General features: G+C 44.9%; 1 protein-coding gene across 4 annotated transcripts in view; it reads right to left on the reverse strand.

Annotated features, from left to right (window-relative positions):
- Positions 1–885: 885 nt before the first annotated feature.
- The window catches only part of LOC144479851 (arginyl-tRNA--protein transferase 1-like), a 69,573-nt gene continuing 51,235 nt past the window's right edge, over positions 886–19,223 (reverse strand). For all 4 annotated transcript variants that reach the window (XM_078198851.1, XM_078198852.1, XM_078198850.1 and 1 more), the window contains 5 exons: positions 17,484–17,516; positions 14,387–14,568; positions 12,090–12,189; positions 9,260–9,380; positions 886–6,059 (listed from right to left, as the gene is read on the reverse strand). In XM_078198851.1, coding sequence (XP_078054977.1) covers positions 5,824–6,059; positions 9,260–9,380; positions 12,090–12,189; positions 14,387–14,568; positions 17,484–17,516 — 672 coding nt within the window. In that variant the 3' untranslated portion in view covers positions 886–5,823. The remainder of the gene's footprint in view (positions 6,060–9,259; positions 9,381–12,089; positions 12,190–14,386; positions 14,569–17,483; positions 17,517–19,223) is intronic.

Below are 19,223 nucleotides of genomic sequence, written 5' to 3' on the forward strand. Positions count from 1 at the left end.
CATGTGACCTTATATCACCGATGATGTAGACTATATATTTACATATTTACAACATTAGCTCTTTTGTCTACATCTCCCCCCCCGCCCCCCCCCCCCACCCCACAAAGTATATTATTTACATTCTCATACACTGGTTAATAATTATTACTCTATCATCAACACAAACAGGTTATCACATTTCTGGTAGGTTCATATAATCCCTACAGTGAAAAAGGAGGCCATTCAGCCCATCAGATCAGCACTGACATCAATCCCTCCCAGGCCCTATCCCCGTATCTCCACGTATTTACCCTGCTAATCCCACTGACAATAAGGGGCAATTTAGCACGGCCAATCAACCTAACCTGCACATCTTTGGACTGTGGGAGGAAACTGGAGCACCCGGAGGAAACCCACGCACATACAGGGAGAAAGTTTAAAGTTTATTAGTGTCACAAGTAGGCTCACATTAACACTGCAATGAAGTTACTGTGAAAATCCCCTGGTCGCCACACTCCGGCGCCTGTTCAGGTGCAATGAGGGCGAATTTAGCATGGCCAATGCACCTAACCAGCACGTCTTTCGGACTGTGGGAGGAAATTGGAGCATCCGAAGGAAACCCACACAGACATGGGGAGAACGTGCAGATTTCAAACACTCAGTGACCCGAGCCGGGAATCGAACCCAGGTCCCTGGCACTTTGAGGCAGTTGTGCTAACCTCTGTGCCAGTTGGACCTTGCTGTGCCCAAATTGTTCAAAGATATTTCATTGGCTGTAAAGTACTTTGGTTATTAAAAGCTTGCTTACCGACTGGACTGATTTTCAGCATTCTGAAGACAGCAACTCCCTTCTTGGATGGCGAGATCAATAAACATAAAGGACCCCCTCACAGTCATTGTAAAATATAAGCACTTTCAATTTTATTCATTTATTTTACACAAGGCTAAAATGGTAACATTTACAAAATAGGTATTTCAAATGTCTGAATCATTAGACAATAAAACATTACAGAGAGAATACTAAAGGCACTTTATCCAGTCTACATCGCAACTCACACTTCATTTGGAATGAGCAAGTGCGTTAAATTTGTGCTTGCCCCTTTAAGGGGTATTTCCTATCAAGTTTAATTTAAAAGAATGATTCACCCCCACACCCCAAAGTTTGAACAATGTCCTCGAGACTCAAGAGTGGAGCTGTTCACAACACATTAAGAGATATTATTTTGTGTCATTTTTCTGACACGGAAGATGTACCTTTAAGATGCGGATTTTTTTGGGCAAAACTGCGCAGAAGCGAGGAGAGATATTTGGGTCAGTGGATTGGCGAATCTTGGGTGGAAATGGGTTTCATCACATTTTGTGGAGCAGAGAAATGAATTCCGAAATTTGGCTTGGGGGTTGCAGCCTGGGATTACGGTTGCTGTTCGTAATGTTAGATTTTCTCATCTAATCATAGAAACAAAGAATCCCTACAGTGCAGAAGGAGGCCATTCGGCCCATCGAGTCTGCACCGACAACAATCCCACCCCCAGGCCCTATCCCCACAACCCCACATATTTACCCTGCTCATCTCTCTAACCCACACATCCCGGGACACTAAGGGGCAATTTTAGCATGGCCAATCAACCTAACCTGCACATCTTTGGACTGTGGGAGGAAACTGGAGCACCCGGAGGAAACCCACGCAGACACGGGGAGAACGTGCAAACTCCACACAGATAGTGACCCAAGCCGGGAATCGAACGCAGGTCCCTGGCGCTGTGAGGCAGCAGTGCCAACCACTGTGCCACCGTGCTGCCCAATGATAAAGTGGCCCTTCAAACTCCCAAAGTTTTGGTCACCCTGAGATGATTTACTACTCTAAAGGTGCTATATAAATGCAAGTTTTTGACACCTTTATTTGCCATTCTCTTATCCAATATCTGAAGGAAATTTTGAACTATTTGTGGTTGACTCTTAGCTGCCACTGAAATGGCGAGAAAACCACTCCGTTCAAGGGCAACTAGGGATGGACAATAAATGCTGGCTTACGGCACTGCCCACATCCCTTGAAGGGATAAAAAAAATTCCACACAGAAACCCTTCATTATCAGTAATTCCACACCGATGGGGAAAACCCATCTTCACCTGATCTACTCAGGTACACCCCCTCTCAGAGTTCATTTGATAGCATTGGGAGTTAGAACCTGGAGTGATCTTCCTCCCCGCTTTCTCAGATCTGGATTAAGTTTAGCACCCTTTACAAATGAATTGTGGCCTCTGCACCAGGAGTACAAAGCCCACCGTGAGCAATGCCAGGGACCAAAAGGGTTAAAAGCAGACTCGGAATGCCGCAGCACAGTACTTCAGTGGAGAAACTGAGATCAGGCCCACGCACACAGCCTAAAGGAATTTTATGTCCTACAATTTTTTTTGTTCCAGTAACCATGGTAACCCACCTCGTTATAGAAAGCGATTCTGCTGAAAGGCTGATGGGGGAGTTTGGCACCATGTGCCGACTCACCCACTCAGCTAAAGTAGGTGATGATGTTCCCCAGTTACATAAACAAGAATGGATGATCTCATTGTTATAATTCACCATATGGAATGTTTTTGTTTCAGAGCCAGTGGGTCAAAATTCAGAAAGAACACCTGCCGAGGGTTACAAAAAGGTTGGACAGTCCATCAGGTCAATCCTGGGTGTTATGGGCACAAAGGGGCTGATAGGGACATTAAAAACAGCTGCTGGAAAATAACTCAGCATATCGACAAATAATTTTATCATTTAATTGCCACAGTATCCACTGCTTAACATCAATCTTTCCTCTTTGCCTTCTAGCATTGGCATTCTCATTCAGGGCAATGGTAGCAGGGTGGTGGTGTTACTGGACTTCTGTTTGTTCATACATGGGATGTGGGCATCGCTGTCATGTGTTGTCCCTCCCTAATTGCCCTTGAACTGAGTGGCTTGCTCAACAATTTCAGAGAGGCAGTTAAGAGTGAACCACATTGCTATGGCTCTAGAGTCACATGTAAACCAGACCAGGTAAGGGCATTAGTGAACCAGATGGGTTTTTAATTGATGATAGTTTCACAGTCGTCATTACTGAGACAAACTTTCAATTGCAGATTTTGTAGTGAGATTTGAACACGTGTCCCCAGGCCTCTGGATCACTAATCCAGTGGCGTCACCACTATGCCACCATCTCCCCAGTAGCCCAGAGGCCAGGACTAATGATCCAGAGACGTGGGTTCAAATCCCATCGTTGCAGTTGGAATTTAAATTTAAAATTAAAATAATTAAATCTGGAATAAGCCAGTTGCAGTAAAGTTGACCATCAAACTGTCAAATTGTCCCAAAAATCCATCAACTTCATTAATGTTCTTCAGAGGAGAAACTGCCTGACCTTACCCACATCTGGCCTTTATGTGACTCCAGACCCACAGCAACGTGTTTGACTCTTAACTGCCCTCTGAGTTGGTCTAACCAGCACATCAGTTGTATCAAACTGCTCCTGTGAGTGTATCTACGCCACATGGACTGCAGCAGTTCAAGGAGGCTGCTCACCACCATCTTCTCAAGGGCAATCAGCGATGGGCAACAAGTGCCAACCTGATCAGTGATGCCCGCACCCATTGAATGAATGAAACAAAATTTGAGGTAGGCACTCTCTTTGATCACCTGTTGACACGCCTTGCCTTTTTCTATGAAGTTGTGCATGAGTTTAACACTTTGCCTCTCTGATTCCCCCTGGCGTTGAAATGCTGATCTTCTGCAACTGTCTCTAACTCGATCTTTCCCATCGCTTGGTAAAATGTGGAACTCCCATCAGCCTTCTCCCTCTCCTACAATGTACTGGCGATTCCAATCCATGCAGGTTGTACCTGAACCACCTTACCCTCCTGCCCTTTGCACCCTTGATCATTTCCAACACCCTGACCCTTCAACCTTTGCCTAGATCTTCGAGAAGAAAAAATAAAATTTCTTTGCCACCCAGTCATGGGAATAAACATCCTACTGGTTGGATTACCCATTAACCCTACCAACATAGAAAGAAGTCATGACAGTCAAATTGGGCAGCAGGGTTGCCAACTCTGATGGCATGGATTTCTGGAGGTCACCACATGATCTGGGACCTCCAGCTGCCCCATCCCCACCATTGTTCACCCAACATGCCCATGCACCACCTTCCTACACCAATCGGAGAACTGATAGATCCTTCCTCACCCAGTGGGGTAATTCTTGGCTACCAATGTTCTATATTTTTATAACTAACATACAAAAGTGTTCAAAGAAGAGGGCCATCTTTAAACCCTGGAACATTCCAGAGCAGTCTTGGAGGGTTGACAAATCCAGTCGGGCCTATGAATCAAATGTCACCGTGCAGCCTGACCAAATCGATATGTATGGGCCAAGGACAACTCAGACTGAAGGAAGAGTGAGGCGGGATGTCTGACAAGGCAGGTTCTAGTCTCAGGATAGTCTGATTGAAACTTTAATAAAAAATAAACATTCAGCTGTCGTTTTTGATTTTCTGTCACTAGGTGTGACTACAAATAAAGTGTGCAAATGTGACATCTAGTGGTCACAATGCGGCTTTGTTTATGAACACATTCTCTGGTCAGGCACATCTTTGGCTTCCTAATAGTGCAGGTGGACACCTGAGACCATATTTACAGTGACACTATTCACAAAGTGTGGCTGACGTTATTATAACAAAGGCAGTGTGAGCTGCACATATTACGCTGCTGATGATCACACTTCAAAAGAGCCACAGCTTTTAGAATGCACACATTTCCTTTTCCAGGGCTTGATATAAAAGAAGATCATTTCAACAATGCCGTCGACACCCAGCCTTAGTTCAAGATCTGAGCACATAATCCCAATTAGTCCATAGCCATTCCCATTTTACTCCCACTGTACAAAAGCCCAAACTCCTTCCAATTTCTTCCGCTACATAGGATCCCAAAGACCAAATCATTTTCCATTCACTCCCAAAATCTGGAATTATGTGAGCCTAATCATAAAATCCCCACTCAGACGTAAAAATCAGATTTTGAGTGTTTTGCACAAGTGACCATTCAGATGCTGCCATTCTCAGCTTGAGGGAAGGAAACTTGACCGTCCGAATTCCTTCTGCGACACACGTATTATCTATCGGTCGATATCGCTCCACTGGGATTGTCAAATAAATACTTTTCATCAATGCCACAGGATGGTTTGCAAATTAGGGCCATTGTTGCCCACATTCACTGGAGGATTTGGTCACAAAATTACATTTATCGTTAGGATGCTCAAGACGTACAAAACTGCAGTTTTGTGTGAAGACAGTCCTTGGAATAATCGAGAAACACCTGATTTTCATTCCTACTTCAGTCCACTTTGCACCGTCCAATTCACCCTCGTTAGAAGACATCTTTTTCTGGTTACTGCAAGAAAGATCAGCCACTCTCCTCAGAGGGTCCATGAATGGCACAAGCCCACAATCTGTAAACTCAATTATGACTTGGGTTTAGAAAATTCCATGCCCTTTGGAGAGATATTGCACTAAAGGAAGAGAGATGAAGGGACTGCAAAGAGCTCAGTAAACATAGAGTTTTGTGCAAATGTTGTGCTTTGAGGACTTTTCCCATGTTCATTGTGGTTTCATGGTAAATTTAAGTGTCTGTCGGAAGGCCTCCTCCTCCTTTTCCAATCCCTTTTGCTCTTCACCCTCATTCCCAGACCTCTAACAGAAACTTCCTGGCTTTCCCCATCTCTCTTCCTCTTCACCTTTCATCCCAAGAGCTCTAGATGTTCAAGAAATAACCCACCCGACTTCCCAATGCAACACACTGCGGTCCCTTGGTGGTCAGTGCCAGTCGTCAGCTCTCTGCCTCCTTCCGGCAACAACTGGTACAGCAGCAGCAGCTCAGCAAGTGGACGAAGCGGGGGCAGCGTCGCCACCAGGCCGAGGAAGAGTGGGTCGAGACGAGGTCCTCGTGTGACACCACCAGCATGGCATCTTCTGTCTGAACTGAGGTGGAGGACGAGGGGCTCAGCGCCTCTCGGAAATTCCGCAGAAACCAAAGGCCTTCAGTGGACAAGCCAGGATCAGCAGCTGAAATAAAAAGGGATATGAATGATACTTCTCTGCGCAATCGGTTGGGTTGCAATGCTGAACGGAAGATCTGTCCATGGCAAACACTGTTTGGACATCGTTTAGCCCTCAAGTCTGTGCCACTATTCCATTAGATCCATTTGGTACCAATAATAGGAAAGCAGATTATTACTTGAATAGGTATAAACTTAGAGAGGTGGATACTCAGCGAGACCTTAGTGTCCTCATGCATCAGTCGCTGAAAGTAAGCGCGCAGGTACAGCAGGCAGTAAAGAAGGCAAACGGCATGTTGGCCTTCATAGCGAGAGGATTTGAGTACAGGGATGTTTTACTGCAATTGTATAGGGTGTTGGTGAGGCCACACCTGGACTATTGTGTGCAGTTCTGATGTCCTTATCTGAGAAAGGATGTCCTGGCTAGAGAGAGAGTACAGCGAAGGTTTACCAGGCTTATTCCTGGGATGGCAGGTCTGTCATATGAGGAGAGACTAAGTCAGTTAGGATTATATTCACTGGATTTTAGAAGAGCGAGAGATCTCATAGAAACTTATAAAATTCTAACGAGTTTAGACAGGGTAGATTCAGAAAGAATGTTCCCAATGGTGCAGTATATACTGTAGATAGTACATGATGCATTGGTGATGGAGGGAGTGGATGTTTAAGATAATAGATGTCAATGAAATGGCCTGTTTTATCCTGGATGATGATGAGTATTTCAAGTGCTGTGAGAGCTGTGTCTATCTAAGCAAGTGCAGAGTGCACAGTTGACACCAAAAGTGTTGGGAGAGGCTTTAGAGGAGTCAAACGGACCAACTTCATCCTTAGAAACTCAAATTACATCTATAATGTAAAACGTATTGGCCACTAGCGTCAGTAATTGGTCCAATGTTGAATGAAATTTGCAACTACATAAATACCAGCAATCTGGTTTCATTCCCCTCACAGCTAAACACACAACTAACAGCAGCAACTCAGTGGCAGGGGGATTAGATCAAAACCTTCAGTCATGGAGCAGTGTCTGGTCTGCTGGTCACATTTTGACATTCCTGGCCATTTTCCTAATGAGTTTGGAAAGGCAGGGTTTGTCAACGTTTTTTTTTGAAGAAAGGACACGAGATGCAGGGCGGCTGTTATACCAACAGGTTTGACACTGAAGTCCATTTCCAAAAGACTAAACAGTCAGTTAGTCCATCTCAGTAATCACTCAATCTCTCACACCCACAGTTCATGTCTGATTCTTGGTGGGTTTGTGAACCTACTGATCAGGATTCTGGTACAAGTTCAAATATTCACCAGGTTTGGAAAGTTAAGAGTAGGAAGACAGTTAAAAGATTACCTCAAGTCAGTGGTTCCCAAAGGGTGTGGCGCGCCACACTGGTGCGGTGAGAGAGGATGGCAAGTGTGGCGGGAAGATTCAAGGACAATCAAAGAAACATTTAAACATGGTTTAAACAAGCATTGTTTTATACTTTCTGGTTGTCCCATGATCATATTATAAAGTAGTGTTCTATGTTATGAATCAAGCACTGCTAGGAGTTGTTTTTTTTTGTTTTTGAATGTATTTCTTATCAGTAAAAAATTTGGTGTGGCGCGAGCAAATTTTTATTCCGCAAGTGCGGCCCAGTGAAAAAAGTTTGGGAACCACTGCCTTAAGTCATGCAAAGTGACCCACTGATATGGAGCAATGTGGCATATTCATTTTGTGACATTATTCTGCAAATATAATTTTTAATCTTTGTGACTAAGTTACTCAGTAACAGTTGCTTTTATGTTTTATACAATAAAGTAGTTACTGATCTGCATCTGGCCTCTAGTATCAGGTTTTCCCATGCCCTACAAATGAGAAAGATTGGAGAACTCTACAGTGAGAAAGACTGGAGGCTCAATCTTTACTAAACCCTCCTAGAGTGTCAACCTTGGTTCGTGCTCAAGCTCTGGAGTGGGACCCGAACCGAGAACCTTATGACTCAGAGGCAAGAGTGTTACTAACTGAGCCACAGTTAAAATTCAATCCAGATCAATGCCACTCCCATCCCACTCCGTCTGAACCCTACCCACAGAACAATACACTACCAATTGAGCCACTAGGTGGGTCTAGGTGTCTTTCTGTAGAGTCATAGAGTCAAAGAGGTTTACAGCTTGGAAACAGGCCCTTCGGCCCAACTTGTCCATGCGGCTCTTTTTTTTAAGCCCCTAAACTAGTCCCAATTGCCCGCATTTCGCCCATATCCCTCTATACCCATCTTACCCATGTAACTGTCTCAATGCTTTTTAAAAGACAAAATTGTACTGCCTCAGAAGGAGGCCATTCTTAAACTCTCAGTATAACAACAAAATAAACAAATTAATTACTTATCAAATTATAGGGGCACTGTAACAGAAAGTGCATTATTTTAATTCAATTCAAGTTTGTTTTAATGTTCCCGGGATTGATGAAAACTCCAACCCCAGCGGTGCCCACGGGTTATGGAAAGGTGTCTATACTCTTTTTTTATGGACGGCATGGTGGCACAGTGGTTAACACTGCTGCCTCTCAGTGTCAGGAACCGGATTCAATCACTAGCCTTGGGCATCTGCATGGAGTTTGCACGTTCTCCCAGTGTCTGCGTGGGTTTTCCAAGTATGTAGGTTAGATGGATTGGCCATGCTAAATTGCCCCTTAGTGTCACCAGATATGTTGGTTAGGGGGATTAGCAGGGTAAATACACAGGGTTATGGGAATAGGGCCTGGGTGGGATGCTCTGTCAGAGAGTCAGTGTAGACTTTATGGGCCGAATGGCCTCCTTCTGTACTGTAGGGATTGTATGATTCTATGAAAACAATAATCAATAAATTAAACACACATGAAAGGGTTGACAACCTCTGGTGAGGCACTGCAACAAAAATAAAATGTCAAAAGGAAACTTAATAAATTAAATCAAAATATCATTTCCAGGGGTGATTGTGCCCCCTAGGCCTCCGCAGCATCTACCCGGTTGCAGAAGGCCTGAACCGTGCCAGTGGACACGGAGTATTCCCTCTCTAAGACCGCCCGACCGCGAACATAGCGTGTCTCACGTAATTATCAAATGAATGCTCCCCACCTGTATACACCCAGCAGCATTTTTAAACTATTTGCACCAGAATGAAGGCTCGTGGTTAGGAAGTATGAACCTTACACAAGATTTGAAGGTAATAGATACATTAGCAATTGGTACCAACCTGTTTCTTCGCCATCATAAAGCCTGGAGTATTTGCTTATATCCAGCTTTGGCAAACATTGTTCCACAGGTACCCAGTGCCCAGTCACAGGACACAGCAGCTCCGTTGGCTGGTACAGAAGCTATGATGGAAAACATAGGGTCAACTCAATGGATGCAGGGCAAAGGCCTCCATAAATTGTGTGTGGAGTAAGAAGTAACCAAAAGTCTTGTTGAATCAGATCATATTCCAGTCACCTCAGCCAGATGCAAAACGTTGGTGTTTAAACCCAGAACAAGAGTGGGCGTGCAGCAAACATGTGGTAAAGAGACACTGATCACAGTGCCTGGCTCTAAGCGCACAACCTGGGGCCCCACAATGTCACCTGGGTTACTAAGCAGGCTGCTTGGTACAAAGGAAAATCTAAAGGCTTAAAGAGAGCAGCAGATACTGACTGTTCCAAGTCCACATCCTTTAAAATCATTTAACGGAACAAAGGAGATTCCTTTCAAAGAAGTCAAGACCCATTCCAGTTAAAACAAACTCAGACAAACCATCACTAATGCATCCAAGTTTGCAATAAACAACTGTATCTGCCAAACCCTTGCACTCAAGGGTTGGAGAGGACAATTCAATGCCAAATTTGGCAGTAAAACTGTATAAACAGCAGTGACACCACAGGGAGATGGATTGCATTGATATTATCGAGCAAAGAGACCTCGTAACATTATAACATCCATTGGCATAAACAATGTATTTTACAGAAATGCCAATAATATCATTTAGTCATCATAGAATCCCTACAGTGCAGAAGGAGGCCATTCGGCCCATTGAGTCTGCACCGACCACAATCCCGCCCAGGCTCTATCCCCGTAGCCCCATGTATTTACCCTGCTAATCCCTCTGACACTAAGGGGCAATTTTGCATGGCCAATCAACCTAACCCGCACATTTTTGGACTGTGGGAGGAAACCGGAGCACCCAGAGGAAACCCACGCAGACACGGGGAGAACATGCAAACTCCACACAGACAGTGACCCAAGGCAGGAATTGAACCTGGTTCCCTGGCACTGTGAAGCAGCAGTGCCAACCACTATGCCGCCGTGCGCCCTTCCCTTCACTAGTCATCCCTGTCCCTATTGCTTTCGAACCATGAACTAGAGGCAAACCTAAAGCAGATACAAGTGGAACAGAAGTGATCAATATGTTGAACAGGTTATAATCTGGATGATAGACAGAGGAACTTCATTGACACTACTTACACTAATATAAAACATTACAAATCCGGTCAATCTGTGTCAACCTTTGCAGCTGATACCGTGCATCACTCTCCAGTAATATAATGAATGAACGTTTCTATTCAAGAGTCATTGCTCGTTGAAGAAAATGAAAAGCGTTGGTCACCTGAAGGAGTTTTAAACAAGTGTTCGGGACTGACTGTAACCTGGCAGCTGTATGAGGTAGAGACACCAGGAAGTCTTGTGGTACAGCAGACAAGTTTATCTCCATCATTTTTAACCAACTCTGGGGATGTTGGCTTCTCTGGCAAGGCTGACATTTACTGTCCATCCCCTGCTGCCCTAAGAAATGGTGGTGGGTCCTCTTCTTGAACACTGCTCGACGTTTCACACAACAGAGCAGTTAAAGGTCAACTAGGTTGGTTTGGGATGGGAGTCACATATAGGCCTGACTGATTGGGTGAGGACTGCAGGTTTCCTACAAGATATTGGGTGAACTAGTTGGACTTTTTAAGACAATCCGAGAGCTTGTTACTTGTACTGATACATGACGCACACGTGGTTAATGGTGTCGAGCAAGTTCAGATGTAGTAGCTGTCCATCTGAGCCAAGCAAATATGGTTAAAGGTTAGCCTGGTCATGCACGGCAAGTTGTTTCCAGGACTCTGTTGACTCTGCCAATCAAATGGATCACTAGATGATCCCCCGAACTATGTGAGCTAAATCCACAGGCGTGGTAAATGCTTAGGGTTGCTGGGATAGAGCGGAGAGAAGGGCCTGTATGGGATACTCTTAGAAGGGTCACTGCAGAGTGATGGGCTGAATGGCCTCTTTCTGCACTCTATGGATTCTATAGTGTGGGAATTCGAAGCATGAGCTCGTACTCTGTGCCCTATAGGGGAGGTATGTTAGCATTGCTTTCAAAGCAAGCCAAAACATCACTGGACGCTGAGGTTGAGAAGATGATGAAGGGATGTACATGCTGACAGTTTGTTTCTGCTGAATCATCCGGGTAGAACCAGGAATCCCAATTTCAAGTTGACAAAGGTCAGATCTGGGTGGATATCTCATTGACCGGTGTCAAACTTCTCACCTGATACCGCGCGTCAGTCTCTGGCAATATAGTGAATGAATGTTTCTGTCTACGAGTCTTTGCTCACTGTTCACTAGGGAAATTCCACCAGAGAATGGTGAACCTCTGGGACAGGCACCACCTCAGGCAGCAGACACCAATTCACTGAATTAATTCAAGCAAGAGCCAGACCAGTTTGTGCCTGGGACTGAAATCCAAAGAGGTAGCTGCTGCAGAGAATTGTCAGGGTCAAGATGATCTCCGAGACGAGGGATGGGATGGGAGAGGAATTTCCCAGAATTTTTCTCACAAACTGGCTTGGTATTTTGAGCTCACTTCCCCCCCTTTCTCCCAGGAGATCACATGACGCGATGGAGTGTCTTGTAATAGACAAGGAATCACAATTGGGTGGGACAGGCTGGATGGACCACAGGGGATTTTCCCTTTCCATCATTGTCTGTATGTATGCAAAACTGAAATTCTTACCTTACAGTGGAATTCTCAGAATAAATCTTTGGCAAGGTTTCCTCTCTGTGCTTACCTTATATTTCACTTTAATGCAGGAGTGCACGTAAGGGCCCAGATAATAATACTTCATTCTTGGAACCTTTTCATTCAGCCTTTGAGTTAGTGCTATTTCCCTAAAAGATAGGAGGTGTAATGTCAGACATAGAACGCATCAGGAAAGACCCCCATTCCCCTGCCTCCACCCAGGAGATGCAGCTTCAGTCAACTGCAGAGTAACACAACCCTCCCCACTCTCTTCCAGCCCTGCCTGCTTAGACACACTCAGAGGTGAGGAGATGGGCAGAGCTCTCTTTACATTGGCTCACTAACACAAGAATTATTTCCTCCCTGGGGGAAATCATAGAAATAGAAATCATAGAAACCCTACAGTGCAGAAAGAGGCCATTTGGCCCATCGAGTCTGCACCGACCACAATCCCACCCAGACCCTACCCCCATATCCCTACATATTTTACCCGCTAATCCCTCTAACCTACACATCTCAGGACACTAAGAGGCAATTTTAGCATGGCCAATCAATCTAACCCGCATATCTTTGGACTTGATTACAAGATTGATTACAATCTTGATTACAAATTGATTACAAAAGAGCAAGTTTAAAATTTAAGTTACAAATTATAAGCAGGAAATCTTCCCTTTGTTCTTGTACAACTGTTAATAACAGCAAAAAAATGTTTGCATGAATGTAACTTAAATTTCTAAGATAAAAGCAAAATACTGTGGATGCTGGAATCTGAAACAAAAACAGAAAATGCTGGGAAATCCCAACAGGTCAGGCAGCATCTGTGGAGAGAGAATAGAACCAATGTTTCGAGACTGGATGGTCCTTCTTCAGAGTTCTAACAAAGGATCATCCAGACTCAAAACGTTGGCTCTATTCTCTCTCTCTCTCTCCAGATGCTGTCAGACCTGCTGAGGTTTTCCAGCACTTTCTGTTTTTGTTGTAAATCGAATTCCTCGTTTTATATTCAGACCTGCTTTTCCACCAACTTCAAGAGAATGGGAGAGATATCTCCAGACTTATAGAATCCTTACAGTGTGGATGGAGGCCATTCGGCCCATTGAGCCTACACTGACAATCCCACTCAGGCCCCATCCCCACGTATTTACCCTGCTAATCCCCTGACACTGAGGGGCAATTTAGCATGGCCAATCAACCTAACCCGCACATCTTTTGGACTGTGGGAGGAAGCCGGAGCACCCTGAGGAAACCCACGCAGACATGGGGAGAACGTGTAAACTCCACACAGACAGTGACCTGAGGCCGGAATTGAACCTGATTCCCTGGCACAGTGAGGCAGCAGTGCTAACCACTGTGCCACCATGCCACCCTCGTAACATTAGCTCTATCTTCGCTCTCCATATCCAACAGTGAACCATAGAATCCCATCCAGCCCATCGAGTCTGCAGCAACTCTCCAAAAGAGCACCCCACCCAGACCCGGCCCTCCCCTCCGCCCTATCCTCTTAACCATGGCTAAACCCCTTAACTTACACATTCTGGGACACTAAGGAGCAACTTGGCATGGCCAATCCACCTAACCCGCACATCTTTGGACTGTGGGAGGAAACCAGAGCACCCGGAGAAAACCCACGCAGATACAGGGAGAACATGCAAATTCCTCACAGAGAGTGACACAGGGCCGGAATTGATCCTGAGGCAGCAGTGCTAAGCACTGTACCACCATGAAGCACTCCTGTAGCACTGCACCAGTGTCACAGCCTTGATTTTGCACTCAAGTCTCCAGAGTGGACCTTGAACTCAGAACCTGCGGACTCCGAGACAAGAACACTCCCCAAGGAGCCACAGCTGGAAAGTGCCAACATCTTGGAATTAAAACCCGGTTAACTCAATCAGCCGGCAGCTTGTAGAACAGAAGCACAGATTGAGAATCAAGGTTTGGAGGCCAAATTGACAGGTTGTCAGCTTGTGAGAGTCTCTGTTCATTAACATGAATGGTTGTGAATTGGGATCATGTACCTCCAAAGTTCCTGTATTTTAATTACTGGCCAGGATTTTCCAGCCCCTCCCCATGGCAGGATTTCCAGCAGCGGAGATGGCTTGCCATTGGCTACCAGCAGGATTTTCCAGACTCGCCAAAGTCAATGGTGATTCATGTTGCTCACCCTCCCCACCACTGGGGACCCTGCCACTGGGGGTGGGTCACCTTTAGTGGGTCTGGAAGATCATGCTGACGGGACTGGAAGATCTCAAAGAAGGAAGGGCCAGAAAATCCCACCCACTAAATTGTAAAATTTACTCTTGTGCATATATCTCCCTGTAAACTAATTCTCTGTTCTTCCAATCGTACCTGAGTGCAGAATAGACTCCCAATGAGAGGAAGGAGTAATCTGGATCATAGCACAGGTACTGGGAGTTAATTCCTTCTGGTAGAATATCCAACAGGCCAAGAGCTATAATTTTGCCATCTAGTAGGAACTGTTCGATGAAGGAACCATAGCCAGTGTCTGGGCCGTCTGCTGGGTCCTCCCCCTGTCCATGAGATAAAGGAAAGAAAACTCAGGGTGGTCAAAATGCAAACGGGACACAAACCACATCATTCCTGAACCCACGTCATGACAAACTCCAACCCCTCCTGCTTCAAGGCATTGAGAACGGGTTAAGCAATAGGATTATTAGGAATTGGGGAATAGAATTACAGAATCCCTATAGTGCAGAAGGGGACCATTCGGCCCATCACAATCCCACCCAGGCCCTATCCCCATAACCACATGCATTTACCCTGCTAGTCTCCCTGACACTAAAGGGCAATTTAGCATGGTCAATCAACCTATCACGTCTTTGGACTGTGGGAGGAAACCGGAGCACCCGAAGGAAGCCCATGCAGACCCAGGGAGAATGTGCAAACTCCGCACAGTCACCCAAGCCAGGAATCAAACCCGGGTCCCTCGTGCTGTGAGGCAACCACTGCTCACCACTGTGCCACTCATAAAATGGTTTAAAACGATTAAAATAAGCCTGGACTTTTCACTGCTGCTGAATTGTAAAAATAAAGGAGCGTTCCCTTTCTGTACACAGTTTGAGGGGAAGGCTGGTGTGGAGCATAATCATAGGATAGGCTTGCTGGGTTGAATGGCCTTTTCCTGTGCTGTAAACTTCGATATAATTACACATTCAATCGCAATCTCTGTCCATCATTAATCGCTCATCTATCTGCTGTATGAATTGTATTGTAAAATATAAACTATTTATTTCAACAGAACATCCCCCCATCACCCTCTTTAATCCACAGGTCCTGCAGGCTGCATTCTTTTATCCAAAATATAGATTTGTATTTTGCTCTGCTAGTTGGAGGACATCAGTTCTGGAACAGGAAGGTTCTTACTCTGCTGTGGCGAAGGTAAGATGAAGAGCGAGGATCCCTCTAAATCTCTCTGCTAAATCCTCCCAAATCAGCCAAGATATGGGTTAGTTTAACAGGCTAATTTTCCAATTATAGACGTGCTGTCTGGAGATTTTACCATTGGGACTGCACATCAGCACGCTTGCTCTGCTTAGTACATAGTTTCTTCATTAACTTTATCAAGTAAACAGAGGCTACAAGTTGCCCAGTGTACATTTCTGGTGAGTGGGTTTTCTTATGGGATAAATGACCACTTTTTCTCCTTTTAGTCAGTCAATTGTGGCTCAGTTGGTGACACTCTGAGAATCATCAGAATCATAGAATCACTACAGTGCAGAAGGAGGCCATTTGGCCCATCGAGTCTGCACCGGCAACAATACCACCCAGACCCTACCCCCGTAATCTTACATATTTACCCTGCTCATCCCCCTCACTCTAAGGGGCAATTTAGCATGGCCAATCCACCGAACCCGCATACATTTGGAGTCTGGGAGGAAACCACAGCACCTGGAGGAAACCCACGCAGACATGGGGAGAATGTGCAAACTCCACACAGACAGAGGCCCGAGGCTGGAATTGAACTTGGGTCCCTGGCGCTGTGAGGCAGCAGTGCTAACCACTCTGCCACCGTGCCGCCCCATGTGTCAGCAGGTTCCGGGCTCAAGATTCACTCTGGAGACCTGAGCACAGAATCCAGGCTGACCTTTCAGGTGAGTATGGAGGGAGTGCTGGTTGGCTGGAGATGTACTGTCTTCTACCCTCTTGGGTGGGTATAAGAAGCTCCATGACATTATTCGAAGATGGGCAGAGGAGGTTTCCCCAGAGACCTGGCCAATATTAATACCTCAATCAAAATCATTAAATGAAAAAAATCATGATCTAGTTAATGCTGTTTGTGGGAACTGTGGAAAATCTGCTGCCATGTTTCCTACGTTACAACAGTGACTACACTTCACAAGTATTTCATTGACTGGAGAACGGTTTAGCAAGTCCTGGAGGGTGCTATATAAATGCAAGTCTTCTTTGTTTCATTAGTTTCTAATTGGTCATTGGAATCTTCCATTTTTTCCCATAACCCACAACTGGTATGTTCCCACGCACGTCAACCAAAAGGAAATTATTGACAGGCAGCTAACTAACCCCAAGCATTTGCTGAGGGTTCTCTGTCCACAGCAGCTATCAAATTGTGACCTTATGGGTAACTGTGGCTCTATGGTTAACAGTAGAAGCTTGACAAGCATGATGGGAGATTATGCTAACCACGGTGCATAATCGTGGTTTCCTCCCACACTCCAAACTCGTGGGGGGTTAGGTTGATTGGCCATGCTAAATTGACCCTCGTGCTATGGGATTAGCAGAGTAAATACGTGGGGTTATGGGAATAAGGCCTGGGTGGGATTGTGGTCAGTGCAGACATGATGGGCTGAATGGCCTCTTTCTGCACTGTAGGGATTCTGTTCTATGGATTCTATGAAAAAACAGCAGGAAAGTCTGATGTAAAAGGGAGAAATAAAACTAGACTGCTGACCAAGCACTCTGGCGCTAAGGGTCTCTCAACCTTGGGAGCCGTAATGGTCATAAAACAAGACTGATAAGAACAACAATGGAAATAGATGACTCCTGTTTACATGGCCCTTGGACAAATGAGGATTTTGAACAAGGGATGTGTCATTGAACATTCTGGAAGTTTGCAGAAAACATAAAAAAGGGGACACTGGAGACATCCAACAGCGAAGGTTCATGACCCACCATCGCGAAGAGAGGACCCTGAGTTTGGAACTGAGAGAAAACCCCCACTCATTGGAGTGAACCTGGCCAGTTCATCATACATGGGTAACATCTAGATTCTAGTCATGAGGTTATGATGTAATGGAAACCATATTAAAGTCATGTGTTCATTGTACACTTATCAAAGAATTAAGGATTACTAATAAAGAATAAATTGTATTAGACTTCAGTTTGAGTATCTTGCCCTTTAACTGAACATAAGAGGGTCAACAAAATAAAGGAGGAAGCACCAGTGTAGATACTGGGATCTACTCACCACGAGAGGAGTACTGCAGAAAAACCTTCTGTACTGCAAGACACAATATGACACAGTCAGTCAGATAAAGCTGTCCATTGTTGGAAAATACTGCATTACCTCTACAACACTGAGTTCACCTAGTACTGTGTGGCCCTTTCCAGAACCTTCCAAAAACAGAACCGCCAAACAGATGCCCAGCCTTGGAGGCCATTCCGCCCGAATTTCAGGACAGTGACCTTTGCATCTGATTCTGAATTTTGCACTCCTGTCAAGCCAGGCTTCCCGTGAGGTCCAGTCCTCACACGTTACCCTCATGCATCAAGAAGCACATGGTTTGGGTTTTTTTTTGTGAATTTTCTGTTCAGCAAAGCCAAGCAATTTCTATTTTGGGCCTCCAATGTTGACATCAATTACTTCCGGGTCAGGGCTAGCAGACATGGGCAGAGCTCCTGTCCTGAGGTTGCAAAAGGCGCTATATAAACGTAAGTCCAACCAAATAAAACTCTTGAGGACAAAATTGGTGGAATGGTGCTAACCAACTCTTGAATTTTGTGGAACAACTGATGACCTTATTGCTCCGTAAGGTTAATTCTTATCAATAGTGAGAAGTCAGTCTCATTTTGGGTGATTAGATAAACCTGTAGGACTTTTAACACATCATCTCTTCTTCATTTCTTCCAGGAGTTACTTTCAAACTAAATACAAAATTCAGATAAACTCTTCACTATCCGTGGGATTATTGTTTAATAATCCTGTTTTCACATCTCAAAAGCTCATATTCATTATCTGAAAGTGCTTCATGTGTATTCTCTCGTAACTCGCTCTTTGCAATGTGTACAGGCAACTGAAACTTGGTACCAAAAGAGAAAATGTTGGAAAATCTCAGCAGGTCTGGCAGCATCTGTAAGGAGAGAAAAGAGCTGATGTTTCGAGTCTAGATGACGCTTTGTCAAAGCTAAAGGGTCATCTGAACTCGAAATGTCAGCTCTTTCCTCTCCTTACAGACGCTGCCAGACCTGCTGAGATTTTCCAGCATTTTCTCTTTTGGTTTCAGATTCCAGCATCCGCAGTAATTTGCTTTCAACTGAAACTTGGTGTTGGTTTATTTACTGAGTTCAGATGGATTTGAAAAGTAGTCGACAGTGATTAAATAAAGACCAGAAAGAATTTCAAACCATCAGTCCCAACTTGTTGCCATTTTTTTACTCTCTTTAGTGAAGAATTTTACACTTCAATTTCGTCTCACATACAAACATCACGTAAAGGTTTGTCGACTCTGTAAATGGTAACTCTCAGGAGATTATCTGCTACCTGGTGCAAGCTACATTTGAAATGTCTGCATATTTCTCTGACCACTTGGGGGTCATTTTTATTTCCTCCGGGTGCTCCGGTTTCCTCCCACAGTCCAAAGATGTGCCGATTAGGTGGATCGACCATGGTAAATTGCATCTCAGTGTCCAAAGGTATGAAGGTTAGGTGGATTAGCCATGGTAAATGCATGGGGTTATGGCGATAGGATGGAGGGGATGGCCTAGGTGGGATGCTGTTGCAGAGAGTCAATGCAGATTGAATGGGCTGAATGGCCTCTTTCTGCCCGGTAGGCATTCTATGAAAGGAATCTTGCCTGTTAACAGAGCAGCCCCCCGACTTTCTGCTACCTGCTAGCGGAGGCACCCCCACTGCCAAAGCATATGCAGACTCCTGGTATATCAAATAAAAATCCGATCTCTGTTAGATATCGCTACACAGATTTAACGT

The sequence above is a fragment of the Mustelus asterias genome, chromosome 27 (assembly GCF_964213995.1).
Source record: "Mustelus asterias chromosome 27, sMusAst1.hap1.1, whole genome shotgun sequence".
Taxonomy (NCBI): domain Eukaryota; kingdom Metazoa; phylum Chordata; class Chondrichthyes; order Carcharhiniformes; family Triakidae; genus Mustelus; species Mustelus asterias.